The sequence below is a fragment of the Erythrolamprus reginae genome, chromosome Z (assembly GCF_031021105.1).
Source record: "Erythrolamprus reginae isolate rEryReg1 chromosome Z, rEryReg1.hap1, whole genome shotgun sequence".
NCBI lineage: Eukaryota > Metazoa > Chordata > Lepidosauria > Squamata > Dipsadidae > Erythrolamprus > Erythrolamprus reginae.
Window position 1 is genome coordinate 130,061,017 of NC_091963.1, and position 17,901 is coordinate 130,078,917.

At 42.9% G+C, this 17,901-nt stretch overlaps 1 protein-coding gene across 1 annotated transcript in view; it reads left to right on the forward strand.

Moving 5' to 3' along the window:
• The window catches only part of BCAT2 (branched chain amino acid transaminase 2), a 35,056-nt gene extending 19,024 nt beyond the window's left edge, over window positions 1–16,032 (forward strand). The window contains exons 6-11 of the mRNA XM_070730092.1: window positions 1,957–2,120; window positions 4,293–4,435; window positions 7,905–7,990; window positions 10,632–10,772; window positions 10,867–10,941; window positions 15,215–16,032. Coding sequence (XP_070586193.1) covers window positions 1,957–2,120; window positions 4,293–4,435; window positions 7,905–7,990; window positions 10,632–10,772; window positions 10,867–10,941; window positions 15,215–15,256 — 651 coding nt within the window. The 3' untranslated portion in view covers window positions 15,257–16,032. The remainder of the gene's footprint in view (window positions 1–1,956; window positions 2,121–4,292; window positions 4,436–7,904; window positions 7,991–10,631; window positions 10,773–10,866; window positions 10,942–15,214) is intronic.
• Window positions 16,033–17,901: the final 1,869 nt, after the last annotated feature.

The following is a 17,901-nucleotide window of genomic DNA, read 5'->3' on the forward strand; positions in this document are numbered from 1 at the left end:
CCTACTCCCCTTCCTCAATCACGGAACCAACAAACTTTGAACATTTAGCAACTGGGCTGCATTCGCATCCATTTGTAGCATCTGACAGTCACATGACCATGCTTTATGATGATTTTGCCCCAAACTAGCCATTTATTTCTTAGTTTTCATTAAATCTGCACCAGGGCTGGGTTCCAACATTTCTCGCTGCTGGTTCGCTCCCTCCTGCGCCACACGGGCGCACATGCGCTTCACTCATGCACACATGCACACTAATGAAAATTTTTGGGGGAAAAAACAAAGCCAAAAACAAGATGTCAAGCGCATGCACAGTGCTGGAACTCGGCTTCTGCACATGCTCAGAAGGAAAAAAATAAAACATTCCAAAAAAATGCAAAACAAAAAAACCCCCAAAACAAAATGGTGGCGCCCACAGACTGGCACCGACTGATTTGGTGACATCATCATGATGTCACCAGCGGGTCACTTCCTGTTCTGGTGAACCAGTCCGAACTGGGAAGAACCCATCCCCGAACTCTACTCGTAGGGAACCATTACTTCACCAAATGATCGTGGCATTCTCTTAATGACCGCGGTGGCTATTTTATGCTTGCTGTTTAGTGACTGCCGCAAAAAAAATAGGGATAAAGTTGCATTGGTCACATGATCAACCCATTCTATGACCATTAAGACTTACGATCCTATCAGGCAAGCTTTATCTTGGTAGCAAGTCAATCCAGTTGGGTGTAGAGTGAAGATAAAAGAAATAGTGTTAAAAATGTTGACTCTCCTTTCCGTACAGCTCAGTTTCCGGAGATGTTGAAGTCAGCTTCACACAATATTCTTGGCCATAGCATGGAAATAGTTTGCTGGTATAATTTTTCCACATAGTTTCGAAACTTCTACCTCAGGCCCGTGGATAACTGGTGGTCTGATTCTCCACCACCGAGTAGGCCTGGCTTTGCTTAGCTTCTCAGGTGACAAAATTGGCCAGTTGCTAACATTGATAAATCCGTCAATGGAGATTCCCAGCCATCTGTGTAGAGTTGTCTGGAAGCTGAGTCATGGACTTCTTTTCATTTTGGTTTGAAACGTTTCGCCGCTTATCTAGGTAGCTGAGCAAGTCGATTAGGACAGTGTTTCGCAACCTTGGCAACTTGGAGATATCTGGACTTCAACTCCCAGAATTCCCCAGCCAGCGAATGCTGGCTGGGGAATTCTGGGAGTTGAAGTCCAGATATCTTCAAGTTGCCAAGGTTGCGAAACACTGGATTAAGAGGACTATTCCAAACTACCAGGATCGCCCAGAAAATAGTGCACCACATTTTTTTCTTCAACAATTATTTATTGAACACAATGAAACTTACAATGTTTCATTGAAAGAAATGAAGCAATGAAAGAAAGAATGATGTTTCTTCAACACTCGCTATTTTTCCACGTAATCTCTGTCCCGTTCTATAGCCTTCCCCCATTGAGACACAAGGGCGTGTATGCCCTGTCGGTATCATTCCCTGTTCTGGTCACGAAGCCATTTCTGCACTGTGTGAATCATCTCTTTGTCATCCTCAAAATGTCTTCCGCGACTAACCGTACTTCTGTCGACTGCAGATTCTCCATACACTGTACACAAACATTTGTGAATGTTCCCAACAGTTTCTTTCTCCGCAGAGACAAATTCAATGACAACGCGTACATCTCTTAGAGACGCCATTTCGAAACACTGCTGCATCTATGCCATCTGTCTGAAGAAACACAAAATTTACACACGCACTCCTGACAATTCAAATAATGTATATCTAAAGTTTCGCATTCGTATCATTACTGTAGGCTGAGGGAAAAAATGGGGTGCATTACTTTCTGGGCGACCCTTGTCAAAAGAAGAGTAGTTCAGCTGCCATGACTTTATAGATCTGCTGATTCTAACCATGTTTGCTGATCAGCCTCTTATGTGGCCTTCTCCCCTTCTGCCCTCTGCAGCCTTCCTTGGGGGTCACCATTTCCAATCACGCCCTGCTCTTTGTGATCTTGGGCCCTGTGGGTCCTTATTTTACCACCGGAAGCTTCAATCCCGTTTCCCTCTTGGCTGATCCCCAGTATGTCCGTGCCTGGATAGGTGGTGTTGGCAATTTCAAACTGGGCGGGTAAGTCTAGGGTTTCTGTTTTAACCTAAGTGAGTAGATGGAACTCTACAGTTTTAAGTCAGATTTTCCTAACCTGGGCATTTTCCAGATAGACAAACATTCTTGGCAATTTCTGGAGAATTCCCAGTCTTGAGGTCGACAGTTCTGGAAAGTGTATAGGTAGAGCAAGGCTACTTTAGCCCAATTTGTTTTGTAGAGATGGAACATTTTACTTTAGCCCAACTTATTTTGGGGACATTTTCCTTGAGACAAGAATTGGACTTTTTTCGTTTTTGAATTTCATGAAAGCCCTTGAGGATTGCAGAAATTTGTGATAAGGTGACACTGGAGAGGTTGTGGCATCAAAATGGAGTAGGCATCCTATTCAAAACACAGTCTTTTCCCTAACCGTAAACTTTATAACTTCTTCACCCCTGAAAATGGCCAATTTGGCAACATATTTCAATTTCATACAAAAATGATTAGTACATCTAGTTTAATGAAAAGAAGGACTAGGGGAGACATGATAGCAGAGTTCCAATAACTCAGGGGAAGAAAGAGACAACCTATTCTCCAAAGCACCTGAGGGTAGGACAAGAAGCAATGGGTGGAAACTAAACTAGGAGAGAAGTAACTTAGGAGAAATTTCCCAACAGTTAGTACAATTAATCAGTGCAATCACAATTGCCTTTGAAAATTGTGACTGTTCCAACAACTGGAAACCTTTAAGAGAGATTGGATAACCATTTGTCCAAAATGGTATCGGGCAGTGGTGACGAACCTTTTTTGGTTCACGTGCCAAAAAGGTGTGTGTGTTTGTGTGTGCGTGCATGTACCCACACCCATTCCCTCCCCTCCACTGCTCCTGCACATGAACACACACACACTGCCACCACGCAGCCCTGGGATGGTGAAAAACAGGCAAACTGGAAGTTCGGAAAAACAGACTTCCGGTTTGCCTGTTGTTCTGTTTTTCGCACTCCAGAGGCTTTGGGGGAAGTTTCCTGAAGCCCCAGAGTTCAGAAAATGGCACAGTGGGCAAACTGGAACATTTTTCTGAACTTTCAGTTTATTTATTCGATTTGTTATTTATTTATTCGATTTTTATGCCGCCCTTCTCCTTAGACTCAGGGTGGCTTGCAATATGTTAGCAATAGCACTTTTTAACAGAGCCAGCATATTGCCTCCACAATCCGGGTCCTCATTTGACCCACCTCGGAAGGATGGAAGGCTGAGTCAACTTTGAGCCGGTGCTGAGATTTGAACCACTGACCTATAGATCTACAGTCAGCTTCAGTGGCCTACAGTACAGCACTCTACCTGCTGCACCACTCCGGCTCTATGTTGCATGTTGTGCTGTTTTTTGCACTTCCTGAAGCCTCCAGAGGGCAAAAACGGCCTTTCCCCAAGCTCAAAAATCAGCTGGCCAGCACATGCTGGAGCTGACATAGGGCGTGTTCTCTGATATAGCTCCATGTGCCACAGGTAGCAGACGTGCCATAGGTTCTCCATCACTGTTATAGGATTTCCTACCTAAGCAGGGGGTTGAACTAGAAGACTTCACTTCCAACTCAGTTATTCTGTTATAGGCTCTTGAGTGACACTGAAAAAAGTGAGGATTGCCATAGGCAGGCTACAGATGTTCCACCTCTGTTTTAATATTTAAATAGTGGCCCATTTTTCAAAATGCACAGGAATAGAGCAGGGGTGAGATGCTACCGGTTAGACCCTGTAGCGGTAGCTAAAGAACTGGAGAACTGGTAGCTATGGCAGTGTGAGGCTCCGTCCATTTGCCCAGATGTTGCCATTATCCTTTTTTAACCTTCTGTGCATGTGCAAAACCCTCTGCACATGTGCAGAAGGTGAAAAATCTCACGCTTCCGAACTGGTAGAAAAGGTAAGTAGATTTCACTTCTGGAATAGAATAACCACAACTAGCCCTTGACTGGAGGAAATGTTTTGGGGCGGAGAAGAGTTTGGGGATGTTCAACTAGGTATTTAGAGAAGCCTTGTTGGATGCCTCTTTCCAACAAGGCCCTTGGTATACTTGGAGATCTGTTTGATCCTCCGATCTGTTGTCCCTTCCTTCTTTCCCTTTTAGTCTCTCAGGCTGGCTTTGCATCCATGTTGGTCAAGGAATAAATGCCCTTGTATCTGATCAGAGACTTGTCCTGCTGTTATGTCGCCCCTTAGCAACTATGGCCCCACCATATATGTGCAAGGAGAGGCTGCCAAACTGGGTTGCCAGCAGGTTTTGTGGCTGTATGGAGATGACCACCAAATCACTGAAGTTGGGACCATGAATATTTTCTTGTTTTGGAAGAACCAAGAGGGAGGTAAGGAATTTTATCTCTGGGCAGTGGTAGGTCCATTGTTTTAGGCTTTGGGGTGGGAACATTTTCATTCATTCATTCATTCATTTTGTCCAATACACAATACATAGAAGACAACATAGTCCTGTGGTAAGGCTGATTCAGCGTATTGATTAAATATTAATTCCCGATTCCTAAAATAAATTACCATTAAGCATAAAACGTATCAGGAAAGACTTAATGAACTCCATTTGTATAGTCTGGAGGACAGAAGGAAAAGGGGGGACATGATCGAAACATTTAAATATGTTAAAGGGTTAAATAAGGTTCAGGAGGGAAGTGTTTTTAATAGGAAAGTGAACACAATAACAAGGGGACACAATCTGAAGTTAGTTGGGGGAAAGATCAAAAGCAACATGAGAAAATATTATTTTACTGAAAGAGTAGTAGATCCTTGGAACAAACTTCCAGCAGACGTGGTTGATAAATCCACAGGAACTGAATTTAAACATGCCTGGGATAAACATATATCCATTGTAAGATAAAATACAAGAAATAGTATAAGGGCAGACTAGATGGACCGTGAGGTCTTTTTCTGCCTTCAGTCTTCTATGTTTCTATGTTTCTATTAGGGAAGTTCCTTCATTTGCCCAAAAAACGTGCCTTGGTTTTTCATCTGAAATTGTTCAATCTTTTGTCCTCATCTCCTGGATATATTTATTGGGGATCGTGCCTAATTGCCAGTTAGTCCTCAACTTAGAACCACAATTGAGCCCGGAATTATAATTGTAACTCATTGTGGTCATTAAGTGGGTCACCATGCGGCTAGACCCAACTTCATAACATGCTTAATGGCAGTCTGTTAACTGAATGCTGTGGTCATTAAGTGAATCCATTATACCCAATGGATATTTTTTTTGTCGGGAATCTGAAGTTAATACCAGACACAGACAAAAAATGTCAAAAATTGTGGGTATGTGACTGCAGGACATTGTAAACTTCTATAAAACTGAGCCAGTTGCCAAGTGTCCAGAATGTGATCATGTGACTGGAGAGGTGGTATTGTGGTCATTGCCACTTTGAAATTGGGCCGTCAGTACCTTTTGGGAAGGGTCCATCCTTCTTTGAACAATAGTCTTTTAGTGACTTAGTCATAAGCCAAGTGTTATGTTTGTACTTTTAAATAAAGGTGACCGCTGATTGGCTTAAGTCGCGGCCAAGGGAAACCTTGGCGCGAAAGTTTAAAAAAGAGGAACTCAAGTTTAGTTTCAAGTTTTATTGGATTTATATGCCGCCCCTCTCCGAAAACTCGGGGCGGCTAACAACAATCATGAAAATATACAATAAAATCTAATACTAAAAGCAAATTAAAACCCCTTAATATATAAAAACCAAACATACATACAAACATACCATGTATACAGTTGTAACGGCCTAGGGGGAGAAAAAAGTCTTAATTCCCCCATGCCTGGCGGCAGAGGTGGGTTTTAAGTAGCTTATGAAAGGCAAGGAGGGTGGGGGCAATTCTAATCTCTGGGGGGAGTTGGTTCCAGAGGGCCGGGGCCGCCACAGAGAAGGCTCTGTTTCCCCACGCCAGCATGGTATATAAGGCGCAACTTTAGCCGGTAGCCAACAGTCACTTCCTACTTGCGAGCTGGTCACTTCAACTGTTCCTGATTGCCAATAAAGAGCTGTTAACCTTCCTCGGCCTCCAGCTTCTGATTTAACAGTGGCGACGAGGATGGGAAAAGGATTGCCTGTGCAATGACGAAACAGTTGCCACCAAATATATAGCCCTGCCAACTTGTACTTTCATATTTGCACTGTGGTACTTGCATGCAAGGGCAAAGATTGTGTCATGATGTGTATTTTTTGTTTGCCACGTTCCTGCAGACACCCATCATTGCAAAAAAGGAGGAAAAGGCAACATTGGTGAATCTTTAAAAATGTTTTAACATCCAAGCCATGCGGTCTTTGGATTTGTGGGTTTTAAAACATATTAAATTAGTACTGTACTCAATGCAAAGTATGACAAGTGGCTTTATTTTCTTGTGCCTGTAGAGAAAGGAGTATCACTTTTTAACATGATTGCAAGGATACCCAGTGGCATTAGGAGACATTTGTTTTGAGTTTTTCCTTTAGTCTTTGTAGGTCCTTGACTTACAGCCATTTGAAATTACAATGGTACTGAAAAAGTGACTTACAACAGGTGCCCAATCTTGCTACCATTGCAGGCCACGTGATCAGAATTCAGGTGCTTGGCCAGCCAGGATGTATTTACAATGGTTGCAGTCTCCTGGGATCATGTGATCACCATTTGTGATCTTCCCAGCCAACTTTCAACAAGCAAAGTCAAGGGGAGAAGCTGGGTTTACTTGACAACCACATGATTCACTCAATGATGTGGTAATTCGCTTAACAGCCAAAAAATTGGGTGTTGACTCTTTTAATAACTGCCTTGCTTAGCAATGGAAATTCTGGCCCCAATTGTTTATTTATTTATTTATTTTATTTCTTAGTTTGTCAAACAAGTGCAAGATAGCAGGTATAAATGTGAATATCGACATGAATGAAGGAAATAAATACAGATAAATAGAGACAATAGGACAGGAATGGTAGGCACACTGGTGCGCTTATGCACACCCCCATTATTGTTATTGTGATTTTAAGTTGAGGGCTGCTTGCATTTTGTTTCCCAGATGCAAATTTATGCAGATTAAAACTGATTAATTGAGAAGAACGGCCACATTAGTTAAGATTCCTTAATCTTTGATGCTTGCTTGCTTGCTCTATCTATCTATCTGTCTGTCTGTCTGTCTGTCCGTCCATCCATCCATCCATCCATCCATCCATCCATCTATTTGTCTGTCTGTCTGTCTGTCTGTCTGTCTCTCTCTCTCTCTCTCTCTCTCCCATCCATCCATCCATCCATCCATCCATCTATCTATCTATCTATCTATCCACATACCTACCCACCCACCCACCCACCCATTCATCATCTCACTCCATCCATCCATCTTTACCCTTGTCCTGAAATTTTAAATAATTTAAAAGAAAATGAAAACTTAACGTAAGTGTTGCTGCACTTCACGTTTCAAACATTTAAATCTCTTGAAAGTCTGACAGGATGTATATTAAATATTATACCAATGTCATTTATGAAAATAAGACGTGTATATTTTTTTTGTTGCTGTTCTCTGATTAAACGTAGTTAGTGGTTGGATCCAGAGTTATGTGCAGAATTGACAATTGAAACCAGTGGAACTTATCCATGACAACTTTCTGCCCTTTGGATTGATAAATAAACTCTGTATAGGACTTAGTTCTCACGCAACCCATGGCTTTTTAAAGCTGACAGGCATGATTTTCTCTTTTAATAATAATTGCATTCCCACCGCTCAGTTAATTCTACCTTTTGGGGCTTCAGAAATATTTTAATGCTATGCCATGCAGCCACCCCTGGAAATGTGTAACTATAATGCCCGCTTTTCAGATATGGAGCTGGTCACCCCTCCACTTAATGGAATCATTTTACCTGGTGTGACACGACAAAGCCTTCTGGATTTGGCCTGCAAATGGGTGAGTACGCAGGAGTGTGGGGTAGCCCTGCCACTTATGGGGAGATTGCACGTCCCTTATTGAAAGGCTGCTTTTTTCTCCCCCCTTTGCAAGATTTCTTTTTTTAGTATTCATTCTTGCACCCAAGAATAAATTGAGGGAGCATCAGGGAGAACAATTTGCTGAATAAAAATAAGGCTGTTGACGTCAAATCCTGAGTTAAAGAGAGAGTCACATTCTACATTTTAGTGGGGTGACTTAGGACAGTATTTTTCAACCAGTGTGCCGTGGCACACTAGTGTGCCGCGAGACATTGTCAGGTGTGCCGCGAAGCTCAGAGAAAGAAAACAAGAGAGAGAGAAAGAAAGAAAGAAAGAGAAAGCAAGCAAGAGAGAAAAAGAACAAGAGAGAAAGCAAGCAACAGAGAGAAAGAAAGAGAGAAAGAGAGAGAGAAAGAGAACAAGAGAGAAAGAAAGCAAGAGAGAGAGCAAGAGAGAGAGAGAAAGAGAGGGAGGGAAGGTGGGAGAGAGAAAGACATAGAGGGAGGGAGGGAAGGAGAGAGAAAGAGCAAAAGAGGAAAGAAGGAAGAGAGAAAGAAAGAGGGATGGAGAGAGAGAAAAAAAGAGGAAGGGGGAGAAAGAGGGAGAGAGAAACAGAGCGAAAGGGAGGAAGAGAGAATTTTTTTGTCCAATATTTTTTTAGCCCCCCCCCCCTCAATGTGCCCCATGGTTTTGTAAATGTAAAAAATGTGCCGCAGCTCAAAAAAGGTTGAAAATCACTGACTTAGGACCATAGAAACACACAATATTGTAAAGGGAGGAAGGTTGGGGATTTTCCCATTTTTCTAAAGGGTGTGAAGATGTCAGTTGGGGGGTGAGAGAGGTCAAACAAGTCAAAATAGTGGTTGCAACTGTACAACTAAAACACCTTTCACTATTAGCAACATACAAAAAAAACGTTGATTGCAAAGTTGCAGAAACTTTTTCACTCTGTTGGTGCTTCTAGTGGGATGGAGTTTTTGTGCTATTGAATAACAATAACTATTTCATCGATTGTCGGTCTTACAGGATAATTTTCAAGTGTTTTTGACATGGTAGGAAGCTTTACTAAGAATGTTTAACCTTCTTTCCACCCAAATTTGCAGTGATGGGATGAGGAGACTCCAGGGACCTCTGGTCCCTACTCCCTAGTCTTCCTTGATTGGTAGTGACCCCCAAGATTTAGATTATTTTTTTCTCAGACCACTTTAAATTCAAAGTGTTGGTAATGACCTATAAAACCCTACATGGCATCGGACCAGAATACCTCCGGGACCATCTTCTGCCGCATGAATCCCAGCGGCCGATAAGGTCCCACAGAGTTGGCCTTCTCCGGGTCTCGTCGACTAAACAATGACCTAGGGGAAGAGCCTTCCCTGTGGTGGCCCCAACCCTCTGGAATCAACTCCCCCCAGAGATTCCGTAAATTGCTTAAGACCCACCTATATCACCAGGCATGGGGGATTTGAGACATCTCCCCCAGGCTTATATAGTTTTATGTATGGTATGCTTGTGTTGTATGGTTTTAAATGATGGGTTTTAAGATCCAGTACTTTCGTTTAAATATTAGATTTATTACATTGCACATTGTTATTATTATTGTTGTGAGCCGCCCTGAGTTTGCGGAGAGGGGTGGCATACAAATATTATTATTATTATTATTATTATTATTATTATTATTATTATTATCATTATCATTATCATTATCACTATTATTAATTATAGATAGAATAGCTTGAGTGAGATGTTCTGTATGCAATGCCTGTGCAGTGCAACCAAGAACTGGTTCTGAAATAGATGGATTGGACTCAAAATTCAGTTACAAGATCAAATCTGGATTGGTCACCAGGACCAAAATCTTACAAGATTTTGAGCTCACACTGGAATCCATCCTGAGAGAACCTCTCTCTATTGGAATATTATTATTATTAATTGGATTTCTATGCTGCCCTTCTCCAAGGACTCGGGGCGACTCACAATATACAATATCTTGAATCTAATTAATTAATTAAAAATCTAAAACTCCAAAAAAGCATTAAAACCCCAAATCATTCCATTCAATCAACTTTTTCTCAACATATTCATCAGCCGGAGGGCAAGAATCTAATGGCCCCAAGCCTGGTGGCATAAATGAGTCTTCAGACTCTTGCGGAAGGCGAGGAGGGTGGGGGCAGTATGAATCTCTGGGGAGAGCTGATTCCAGAGGGCTGGGGCCCCCACAGAGAAGGCCCTTCCCCTTCCCCTACAATATTGTCTATTGATGGAGAAGAGTTGGAGAAGGCCAACTCTGTGGGACGGTGGGATTCATGCGGCAGTAGGCGGTCTCGGAAGTATACTGGTCTCATGCCATGTAGGGCTTCATAGGTCATAACCAACACTTTGAATTGTGTGGGCTGTTCTGTGAGTGGTATTTACATGGTGCCTTATGTGGTTGATTTGTGTGCTGATGGCTGGTGATTGGCTGTTGTTTCCTTTCGAAAGCTGGTCCTAGTGACTGACCCAGATTCAATCTTGCAACGTCATCCTGGGACACATATTTGCCTTCATTCAAAATTCAATCTTTCTGCATTTTAAAAAACGGCTGACAGCAGGATTTAAATGTGTTTGCCTCTCTTTGTGCCCAGGGGGAATTCAAGGTTTCAGAGAGAGTCATCACCATGTCTGACCTGATTAAAGGTTTGGAAGAGAAAAGGGTGAAGGAGGTATTTGGCTCAGGCACAGCCTGTGTTGTGTGTCCGGTGGACAGAATTCTCTACCAGGGCAAGGTGAGAATTAATGGGACGTTCCCAACTTTCTGGTTATCCTACACCTATTTTGTTCCTCTCGATACAAACTGTATTTCTGTCTCTCTTGGCACAGAATTATCATATCCCCACAATGGAAAATGGACCTGAGATAGCAAAACGGTTTCTGAAGGAGTTGACAGATATTCAGGTAAAATTCTCAGCGGGAGGCAGAAAAACAGATCTGACAGGTTGTGTTTCATTGGTTTTCCACGTTTCCAATTTTAAATTCATTCTGTCTTTTTTCTGCATTGATTTGCATTTGAAAAAGACCCAATTCAACATTTTGTTGCACTTGGCCTTGGTAAGGCAAAAGGGGGCTATTTTTTCCTCATATCCTCTGTCAAAAACGAAACATTTCCATGCTGATTCCTGCCCTGGATGTTAGATTCTTTGAGTGTACCATCTGTTTGTACTGTAACTTCGCTGGCTGGGGAATTCTGGGAGTTGAAGTCCAAATATCTTCAAGTTGCCAAGGTTGAGAAACACTGCCTTACACAATTGAAGTAATCTGTTTTTCCTTTCCAAGCACTGTGGTGTTGTGAACAAAATACAGTGATACCTTGTCTTACAAACTTAATTGGTTCCGGGACGAGGTTCTTAAGGTGAAAAGTTTGTAAGATGAAACAATGTTTCCCATAGGAATCAATGGAAAAGCGATTAATGTGTGCAAGCCCAAAATTCACCCCTTTTGCCAACCGAAGCGCCCGTTTTTGCGCTGCTGGGATTCCCCTGAGGCTCCCCTCCATGGGAAACCCCACCTCCGGACTTCTGTGTTTTTGCGATGTTGCAGGGCAATCCCAGCAGGGGAATCCCAGCATCGCAAAAATGAGCACTTTGCTGGCAACGGAAGTCCAGAGGTGGTGTTTCCCAGCGAGGGGAGCCTCAGTGAAATCGCAGTATCGCAAAAACACCGAAGTTCTCGAAACCCCACCTCCGGACCTCTGTGTTTTTGCGATGCTGCGATTTCACTGAGGCTCCCCTCACTGGGAAACACCACCTCTGGACTTCCGTTGCCAGCGAAGCGCCCGTTTTTGCGCTACTGGGATTCCCCTGCTGGGATTCCCCTGCACCATCACAAAAACACAGAAGTCCGGAGGTGGGGTTTCCCATGGAGGGGAGCCTCGGGAATCCCAGCAGTGCAAAAATGGGCGCTTCGCTGGCAACGGAAGTCCGGAGGCGGGGCATCCCAGTGGTGGCAGTGGGTTTGTAAGGTGAAAATAGTTTGTAAGAAGAGGCAAAAAAATCTTAAACCCCGAGTTTGTATCTTGAAAAGTTTGTATGACGAGGCGTTTGTAAGACGAGGTATCACTGTATTTGATTAGGAGTGGGAAGACCCAGGTTTTAGTTCGCTCTCCACCACAAAGGTCATTGCAAGACTTTGAGCCAGTCAAGCCCTCTCATCCCAAGTATCCTCACAGGGTGGTTGTTATTGAGAAAAATAGATAAGAACTTAAGAAGAGCCATGCTGAATCGGGCCAAAGCCCATCGAGTCCAACATTCTGTGTCCCACCAATTGTCCATGGGGATCTTGAGCAGAAAGAGAAGGCAAGACCCTCTCTTTCCCTTGACCCCCAACAAATGGTACCCAAGGGAATCCTGCCTGCCTCAACCAACATAGAGGTGGCACTTGGACATCCATTTCAATAACCACCGATACACTAGGCATCCATGAATCAAATCATTACAGATCTTATTTATTTTATTTATTTATTTATTAGATTTGTATGCCGCCCCTCTCCGCAGACTCGGGGCGACTCTTATCTGTACTAAGATATAAATACATACCAAATCCAAACACTAAAATAGGGTCCCCATGCTAGGTTAGATTACCCATCCCAATATACAGATTAACAAAGAAAACTGTACATATTCACTTTACTAAGTTACTTCAATATATGTTCCTAGATTAGTTTTCATTTTTAAGCCCTACTTTAAAATGAAAGCAGAATTTTGCTTATCCTGTCTTTCCCCAATTGGGCCACAAGAGGGCAGAATGGCCTTGTGATGGAAGGTTTGCCTTGTGGGCCTTTTTTATCCTCAGTGTTGACACCTGAGGAAGATTGCCTGGGCAGCATTTCAAAAGTAGCTTGCCATCACCTCCTTTGCAGGGCTGAGAGAGAGTGACTGGCCCCAAATCAGCCAGCTCGCTTCACGCCTAAGGCGGCGTGGAACTCACCATCTCCTGGATCTCTGGGACCGCCTTCTGCCGCACGAATCCCAGCGACCAGTTAGGTCTCACAGAGTTGGCCTTCTCCGGGTCCCGTCGACTAAACAATGTCATTTGGCAGGACCCAGAGGAAGAACCTTCTCTGTGGCGGCCCCGACCCTCTGGAACCAACTCCCCCCAGTTATCAGAGTTGCCCCCCACCCTCCTTGCCTTTTGTAAGCTCCTTAAAACCCACCTCTGTCATCAGGCATGGGGGGACTGAGATATTCCCTTCCCCCTAGGCTTATACAATTTATGCATTTTCTTTCAACATCTTTCAGTGCAAATTGGGTGCTCTGGGATGGAGCTCCATTTTCACTACCCCTCTGCATTCCCCCCTGTCCGGGCAGTAGCCCATCCCTGGTCATGTGATTGTGAGGGGAATATTTGCCTTTGGAACTGTGGAACCAGGAATTTATTTATTCGATTTCTATGCCACCTTGAGTCCTTCGGGATTGGACTGTGTCAAATAAGTAAGTAAGTACATGTCAGCACTTTTGCAAGAGTTTGTCTTACTTTGAGGACTCCCTGTACGGCAGGGCTCCCCAAACTTGGCAACTTTAAGACTTATGGACTTCAACTCCCAGAATTCTCCAGCCAGAACTCTGGGAGTTGAAGTCCACAAGTCTTAATGTTGCCAAGTTTGAAGACCTCTGCTGTACGGGATAGTACAGTAGTTCTTAATTTTCTCCCTCCCACATTTTTAGGAATTTGTTCAAGATACACTAGTGGCAGGGGTGGGTTCCAGTTACATTTTGCTACAGGTGCGCATCCGCGCATACCTGCATATCCCATCGCGTGATTTCACTTCCGCGCATGCTTAGGATAACATTGCAAGCTGAAACCCAACTGAGCAGTTTCTCAGCTGTGCTTCGGACGAAGAATAAAGGTCGCCATTAACGTGAGGACCAGTGGGCGGGTTTTTTTCGACGCACAGAATCTATCTAAACCTGGAAAAAGTAGCTGAAAATTACATCATCACCGGGCTCCTATCGGTGCGCAGCACCAGATTGCACTGTAGGAACTCACCACTGACTGGTGGTAAATTGGGACCACCGAGTAGTTCAATTTTATGAATAGCCCCTTTAAAAATAAATAAACAAGTGAGGTGAAGATCAATTATTCCAATAACAGTAACTAAAGTTGTTGGAAACAAAAATCTGATCTGGACTGAAAAATGACAATATCTCTCCTTCTCTATCATTGCTTATGGTGGGGAAGGGAATTTGGATTATTTATTTATTTCATTGATTCATTTATTCATTCATTTATTTATTTATTCATTTATTCATTCATTTATTTCATTGATTCAGTGATTCATTGATTTATTTATTTCATTTATTTATTCATTTATTTCATTGATTCATTGATTCATTTATTTATTTCATTGATTCATTCATTCATTGAATCATTTATTCATTTATTTATTTATTTATTCATTCATTCATTCATTTATTTCATTAATTCATTGATTCATTGATTCATTGATTCATTGATTATTTATAAATTAATTAGATTTGTATGCCGCCCCTCTCCGGAGACTCGGAGCGGCTCACAACGTGAAACAGTACAAATCCAATGATTAAAACAATTTAAAAGCCTTAATGTAAAAAGCAATCATACATCTCATATAAACCATACATAAAATGGAAAACGGTCCAGAGGGATCAATTCTCCCATGCCTGATGACAGAGATGGGTTTTAAAAAGTTTACAAACGGCAAGGAGGGTGGGGGCAATCCTAATCTCCAGGGGGAATTGATTCCAGAGGGTCGGGGTCGCCACAGAGAAGGCTCTTCCCCTGGGTCCGGCCAGACGACATTGTTTAGTCGACGGGACCCAGAGAAGACCAACTCTGTGGGACCTAACCGGTCGCTGGGATTCATGCGGCAGAAGGCGGTCTTGGAGATATTCTGGTCCAATGCCATGAAGGGCTTTATAGCAACACTTTGAATTGTGACCGGAAATTGATCGGCAACCAATGCAGACTGCAGAGTGTTGTTGTAACATGGGCATATTTGGGGAAGCCCATGATTGCTCTCGCATCTGCATTCTGCACGATCTGAAGTTTCCGAACACTCTTCAAAGGTAGCCCCATGTAGAGAGCATTACAGTAGTCGAACCTCGAGGTGATGAGGATTAGCTCTGCTTCTGCTTTATATTTTGAGAGGCTACAGCCACAAAACCTGATTGTATTTTTTTGGGGTCCTTCACAGTACGGACGCACCCCAAGTGACTGGGCCCAGGCGGTTTGCTGAAGACTTTCCTGTTCTTGTTCATCTTCACTCTCTTCACCACAGCTGTATTTATGACACGGTTCCAAAACTTATTCCAACTTTGCCTTCCGTTTCGACTGACCCTCTGCCTAGTTGGGAGAACTACAGTTTCCCTGATATAAACCCAGGCCCTTTATGGCTTTGAAACACTCCATACCGGGAAGGCCTGCCCTGATCCAGGACTGAGAAGAATACTAGATCAACCTCTTTGCAATGGAAACAAAGCTTTGAACTCCAAGTGGCTTGCTCTGCTTCTCTCTCTCCACTCCAAAACCCGGCTGCTTTTTGCTTTTTAAGTGCAATATCGAGAGAGAGTGGAAGAAAAAGAAGGAATGTGGGGTGTTCGCAAAGCTCTAATATTTCATGTGCATGATTGCCAATTTTTTTTTAAAAAAAAACATTGCTTGAATTCATGTAGAAGCACATGTAAAAACAAAAGTGTAATCTAAATCATATTGCTCTTATAAAAGTTTTTTTTTCATTTTAGTATTTTTATTGAATGGGGCCAAACTTTAAAATTTTGGCTCTTGTATCTTAAAATGAACATGACCGGAAACGTGAACTTTTTGTTTCGTGTGGATGACTTTTCACTCTTTAAAGTTAAATCTGATGGATAGATAAAAGAAGCCTTGGATCTCCAGAATAAAACACGGAGCTACAATTTGCAGTCACGGTTGGCTTTTAAAGGTGATTCAAAAGTGATGTGACAGCGAGAAGGATGGTATATAAATTTAATAAATAAACAAAATTAAACTGCCTGTTGGAGAAGGCTCCAGTCACCCATGTCTGACTTTCTTGTTCTGGGTAGTAAGCAATGTCTATTCTAGTATGTCTCAACTTTGGCAATTTTAATAAGTGTATACTTCCAACTCTCAGCTAGGTAACTATGGAACTCTGGGAGCTGAAGTTGACCACATCTTAAAGTTGCTAAGGTTTAAAAACAATGCTCTATGAGGAATGTAGTTTGGGCGAATTTGTTTGTTTATCAAATTTATATAGCCGCCCACTTCTGAGAAGAGACACTGTGTAGTGTAAATTAATTCTAAATCATGTGATGATTTCCCCGAATTCCCAGTTATTTGAACAAACTTTTTCTTGACTAAAGATTCTTTGCAGGGGGGGAAAACATTTTTTTCTGCATTATCACGAAGGTTGCGCAGATACGTCCTTGTCTTACGATTGCAATTGAGCTCCAGATTTATGTTACTATGTGAAACATTTGTTAAACTACTCTGAAAGAGTAGTAGATCCTTGGAACAAACTTCCAGCAGATGTGGTTGGTCAATCCACAGTAACTGAATTTAAACATGCCTGGGATAAACATATATCCATCCTAAGATAAAATACAGGAAATAGTATAAGGGCAGACTAGGTGGACCATGAGGTCTTTTTCTGCCATGTTCTATGTTTCTAAATGAGTTTTCCCCATTTTATGACCTTTCATAGAAACATAGAAAAACATAGAAGATTGACAGCAGAAAAAGACCTTATGGTCCATCTACTCTGCCCTTGTACTATTCTTGGACACTTTCCTTCCATAGTGGTTAAGTGAATCATTGCGGTTGTTAAGATAGTAGCACCGTTGTTTCCCCATTGACTTGGCTCATCAAAAAGTCGCAAAAGAGGATCACATGACCCCAGGACATTGCAATTATCATAAGTATGAATGAGTTGCCAAGTGTCTGAATTTTGATCACGTGACCATGGAGATGTGGCAAATGGTTGTAATTGTTAAAATTGGTCCTAAATAGTGATGGGCGAACCGAACCCGCACAATTTGGATCCGTACTGAATTTTGCGGAGTTCGGTATGCCGAAAACGAACCCGAATTTTTTTCAAACTTTGGGCAAAGTTCGGGGTTGTGTTCAGCGTTCGGAGCTTTGACGTCACCGGCAGGTTGCTAAGGATGCCAAGGTGATCACTTCCTGGATTCCATGGAATCCAGGAAGTGATCACCTTGGCGTCCTTAGCAACCTGCCGGTGACATCAAAGCTCCGTCCCCGGAATCTCTTTGTGGGAGGGATTCCCCGTTCGAGTTCGGGTTCGGCCGAATTTTGTGTAAAGTTCGGTCGAACTTGCTGAACCCGAGCACTGTTGGGTTCACCCATCACTAGTCCTAAGTTGTAACTCCAAATGGTCACTAAATAACTGTTGTACGTCAAGGATTACCTGTAATACACATATCTCATAAAGTTGGGGATCACACTTGGTACCTACTAGACCCATGATGGTGAACCTATTACATTCATGCCATACTTGCTGGCACTCGAGCTGTTGCCCTAGAGCAGCTCCAGCACACATGTGCACACTGCCCAACTCATTTTTGGCTTGCACAGAGGCTCTGGGAAGGCATTTTCAACCTCCAGAGGGCCTTGGAGGAAGTGAGGGAGGCCTTTTTCACTCTTCCCAGGCTCCAAGGAAGCCTCTGGGGCCTGGAGAGGGCCCACTGGAAGTCAGAAAACAGGCCATTTCCAGCCTCCAGAGGGCTTCCGGGATGGGTAGGGGAGGCTTTTTTGCCCTCTCTAAGCTCTAGGAAAGCCTCTGAAGCCTGAGGAGAGCGAAAAACACGCCTATTAGAAGTTGGGAAACATGCGTGGGGGAGCATGGAGGGTCGTGTGTACATGTGC